We start from the raw sequence: 4,923 nt of genomic DNA, 5'->3' as shown, positions 1-4,923 counted from the left end.
GGAAAAATCTTATACACATTGCTGAGTGTAAAAGCCAAGAAAAGGAAGGCATAAATATGATCTTTAAATGATCCACTCGATTTTTATTTCCTTTCAAATGAAAACTATTGTGATAACCCTGCATGGGAGGGTTGTTGGAAATTCTTTCTGCTCTAAAAGCTGATGCTCTCAAAACATGTGTTTTCCCCCTTCTCTGTAGCTGATCAGAGAATCATAAGCCTTGCCAAACACTTAACTAAACTGCCCTGCAAGATAATTCATGTCATTTTATAATACTTATATAATATATGTTTTAATTCTTTTGAATATTATCAGCTGGTTAAAACTAGAAAATATTTGTCTTGATAAAAGCTCCAAATCAAGGCTAAGAAGGTGAAAATAAAACCCTCTGGCATTGTAAATAATGGAATACAGGACTCAGTGTTATAATCAATATAGTCCATTTGAAGTTGAGGTGTGACACACAGTACTGCTTGCCTTGTAATCACTGATAAATTGTGGTCTTGGGCACACTAATTCCATGTGGGTGATGCTTTCTTTTGTTGGTTTACAGGGTGTTCAAGGACTTTATCGTGGCTATAAAAGCACAGTATTAAGAGAGGTAAAACACTTGTCTTTTTCTCTGGTTTTTTTGTAATTGATTCCTTTGCCTCAATTTTCTAACAAGAGAGAGTTGTACAATTGAGATCAATTGCTCTAACCATAAGCTCTAAATCCCAGCATATTTCATTCTAGATAGGTTACTAGTCTGTAATTTAAATAGAATCCTGATAATGTGCATGAAGGAAACCACAGGTGATACATGCAAAACTTTATCTACCACTCTGTGTCTCAGTTCTGTTGCTGCTATATCAAAAAAGGATGGAAAGGTCTATGTTGACATGATGAAAACCATAAAGTAAAGTACTGGAAACTTTCTCAAGTCTTGTGATTGCATCATGTGAACTATATATGCCAACAGTGGTGAACTGGTGGCATTAGGCCAAGTTTAGCACAGACAGATTTAGGCTTTCTTTAAATATATTCGTCAGCAGATGCCAAGAGATTATCTGTCATCTGTCTATAGGGAGGATTGTGCTCTCTCTCTTTTTTATTTAATGTGTGAAAGAAATGCATTTAGTCATCCAGTCTGTAGATTTGATATGGCATTACTTAACTCTAAATCAGAACTATTTCATTGTTGGGAAAAAAATGAGGCTAAAAATATTTTAGGCTGCTTGGCAGAAAATAGTGGTTAAACAAAAATCTTTTCATAAATGTACTGTGAGTTACAGGATTAGTGTCATGGAAGTCTTTGATATGCTCTGTGGACTGAAGGCAGATTATAGAAGAAGTAGAAAACCTACTGATAAACTCTCAGGCTAAAATTGTTTCAGAATCAGATCCCAGGAGGTTATCTTGACAAAGCAGAAGTTGCATCATCTATGTGTTACCTCAAAGAGATGAGGCTATGGTTCCTTTGAAAACACAGACTCATAGAATGATTTGGATTGGAAAGGACCTTGAAGCTTATCTTGTTCCACTCCCTGCCACGGACAGGGACACCTTCCACTAGTCCACGTTGCTCCAAATCCCGTCCAACCTGGCCTGAAACACTTCGAGGGATGGAGCAGCCACAGCTTTTCTGGGCAGCCTGTGCCAGTGCCTCAGCACCTCACAGGGAAGAATTTCTTCCTGACATTTAGTCAGACATAACCACTGTTGTCCAGGAATGGTGCTTTACATGCTGTGCTCAATGTGGTATGTGTGGGTTTGTCTTCTACTTGTATAACTCAACTAGGTTTGCATCTTTGTGTCTTTGGATTTAAACTCAGGCTCAGATCTGTTGGCTCTGTTGCCATTGATAACAGTTGCAGAGGCATTTTAAGCTTCATACAATAGCTCAGCTTTTAAAAGCCTTTCTTCATGCTGCAAACTGTTTTTAGGACAGTTATTTTAGCCAGCTCTTGTCACAAGTATGAAATAAAGATGGATATCACCTAAAACAAGAAATACTAAATTTAGTGTTCCTTAAAGTGCTGACAAATGCTAATGCACTGCAGTCTATTTGAGAAGTTTTGAGTGTTTAAAAAATTAGTTATTTGTGCAGAGATGACACCTGCTTTTCTGAAGTGTAACCCCCACCACAGCTTTGTCCTGTGCTTATTTTCTGGCTCACTAAACACGTTATTCACTCAGATTTCATTTGCAGACAGGCAAAAAAGGCCAACGAATACGAATCGTTTTGATTTCTCTGAGGGGTTCTGAATAAATGAATAAATTTAGATCCCATTGAATACAGATTTTGCATACTAACAGGTAGATAAAACACACAGTTACTACTGGGTGCTATTCTCCTTAAAATTTGTTTTGACATATGTCAGGGTGGTAATTAATTTGCAGACCATATTCATGGCACAGTGTGTGACCCTGCTGAGATAACTTTGTTTACTCAAAATGGCAGCACTTTGTTGGAAATTTAATGGGGGTCCTCTCCATTATGTATATTCATAAAAGATCCTTCAGAACTGATTTCAGTTGAAGTATTGCTTTTGGGGAGAATCTGTCCAATAGAATGAGAAATAAATGATTACCAAATGAAATGTGCTTTCTCTTCAAAGTGAAACAAATCATAGGTGATGTTTAAAAAGGGGAGAAAAAAAATCTTTGAATTTAACAGGGCTGATGCATTTTTCTGACACTAAATATTGTACAGCAATGTCCACTCGAGTAAGAGCAGCATATTGAACCTTCAGTTGGAACTGTTGTATGCCTGACATTTAATCTTGGCATTTTTCCTTCTCTTTAAGTACATTTCTTCTTTTAGAGAAAGTCTTTATTTTCAGATAAAAATCTGTATTAATTCATTATTGGACAGATCCAGGTAGCTGTACAGCACATATAAACTGATATTTAATTCCATCTGACTTTTATATTTAGAGTTTGTTTACATGCTTTGGTTCTTTACCTACACAAACCCCTTTGTTCAGTTACAGAGGAGTGGGATTCTTTGAGTAGAGAGGCTTCAATGCATGATTTTTTTAATTTAAAAACTAATTGGAAGAGTCTGGGAATATCAGTGCTTTTCAGATGATGATATTTTTGCCCTGGCTAAATTCTTGAGCCAGAATTTCAGAAAGGTTAATTTTAGTTGTTTCATTGGGGTAAAATTTTGTGTATTGCATCAAGCAGATTTCAGTTCCTGGACACAGATCTGTTTGTCAATTGATTGGACTTCGGGGTGTGATGCTGAAACTTCGTCTTTGTAGTGCAGCAAAGCAGATCTTTTCAGGACAGCCTTACTGTGCTCTGTGTAATTTGCTTTAGCTGCTGCTGTTCTGGTGCAAGGTAGTTGTTTCATCCTTCAGTTTTGATTCTCCCTCTTTCTCTGAGCCCCATTATCTTCTCCTCAGAATGCTTTCTGAGCAGATGGATATTAGAAGAGAAAGGAAATGGCTAAATATGTAAAGCTTTTGGAAATAACTTTGAGTGAACCTCAACACTTGAAAGTTTTGGCTGTGACTCTTTTCACCTACTTCCCTTTTGGTGCCTCTTCTCACATCTCCGTTTCGTTTTGGTCTTTACATCTTCCTTTGATGTAGTTACACTGAACTAATCCTAAAATGGAAAGGGAAGCGAGGTACAGTGCCTCATTCTGTTGGCAGGAGAAGCCAAAAAGAGACATCTGTGCTCCAAGAGGAAAGCTTTTTGTAATAAAGCACAAAGTGGGAGTATGGTTATTAAGTTGCTGAATGAGACTTTGAATAAATGGTAGAAATTGGAGGCTGTGAAACGATGTGGAATTCCCATGATGTCATTTCCAAAGCAAATCCAAGTGGGAATTGTCCTTTCCTATGGTTGGAGTGTACTGGTGTGGAAACTGGATCATGCTACTAAGAACAGTCAATGAACAGGTAAATTTATTGATGTTTTTCACAACAGAGACAAGTTCATTTGTAAGATCTCCAACCATCTTATAACAAGGCAGGAGCAGACTATAAATCCACTGTAAATCCTCTTAATGAGAATATAGTTCTACAGCTGAGATCTATAAGCAAATGGAGCCAGATTTTTAATTCCTGCATAATCCATTTTATTAACTATGACCAAGTAGAACATCTGTTAAAATTCCATAATGTTCAGTTCATGGGAAAAAGAAAGAAGCTCTTGAGTTCCCGTTGGAGCTCTTCCATTTCCGTTAACGTTGCAGGACTCCAGCAGATGTCTTGAAGGAGGTTATTGTGAATGAGGGCACAGCACAAAAGGAAAGGAAGTGCTTTGTCCAGTTTCCCTGTGTGCAGTGAGTTACTTCACCCTGTGCACGTCTGTCTGCAGGTTGCAGTGCTGTGGTGAATGTCGTGTCCCTTCTGTCTGGAGCTACCACAGTTTGGAAGAATTGAGACAGTCCTGAGTGGGTTGTTCTGTGTGCTTTTCATTCAGTTGGTCACTGTTAAAGGTACTGCAGATGGACTGGGCATTAGCTTAGAGGTAGATTCAAAAGGAGCTAAAATGAATATTCAACTCTCTCTTAAAGGCAAAGGGGATGGAGGACAAGTGGCTCATTCATAGATGACTTTAAAGGAGGCTGAGACTTTCAAGTGTCTTTGCTATGCAGGTAGCCCTGAGTGAGCTTATTCTCTGTGTTGCCTCATAGACTTTTCTGAGCCAATTCTGCTTGTGCTGACCTCTATACAGGTGGTGGTGGCAATGATGCTTTGCTTCTCACTGTTGTTTCAGAACTCATCTCAGAGCTTTGAATTTGAAAGGAAAACTACTGATAAATCTGACCTCATTCCCATACAGCACACTATTGGCCTTGCTTTCAGGGAGGTTGCCCAGTTGTCACTTTTGGGAGTCCAAGTTAGTACTGTTGTGGGTTGGTTTGGGTTTTTTGTGTTGTTTTTTTTTCCCTTGAGTGTATGCAAGTCAGAGCCCTCAGTGGAT

At 38.4% G+C, this 4,923-nt stretch overlaps 1 protein-coding gene across 1 annotated transcript in view; it reads left to right on the top strand.

Annotated features, from left to right (window-relative positions):
- SLC25A26 (solute carrier family 25 (S-adenosylmethionine carrier), member 26) overlaps nucleotides 1-4,923 on the top strand; it is an 85,349-nt gene that overhangs the window by 17,447 nt on the left and 62,979 nt on the right. Inside the window, exon 4 of the mRNA XM_009085188.1 lies at nucleotides 554-601. Coding sequence (XP_009083436.1) covers nucleotides 554-601 — 48 coding nt within the window. The remainder of the gene's footprint in view (nucleotides 1-553; nucleotides 602-4,923) is intronic.

This window comes from Acanthisitta chloris, unplaced genomic scaffold (genome assembly GCF_000695815.1).
Source record: "Acanthisitta chloris isolate BGI_N310 unplaced genomic scaffold, ASM69581v1 scaffold5402, whole genome shotgun sequence".
Classification (NCBI taxonomy): domain Eukaryota; kingdom Metazoa; phylum Chordata; class Aves; order Passeriformes; family Acanthisittidae; genus Acanthisitta; species Acanthisitta chloris.
Note: the sequence above shows the minus strand (reverse complement) of the source record. Positions and strands in the feature narration are given on the sequence as shown.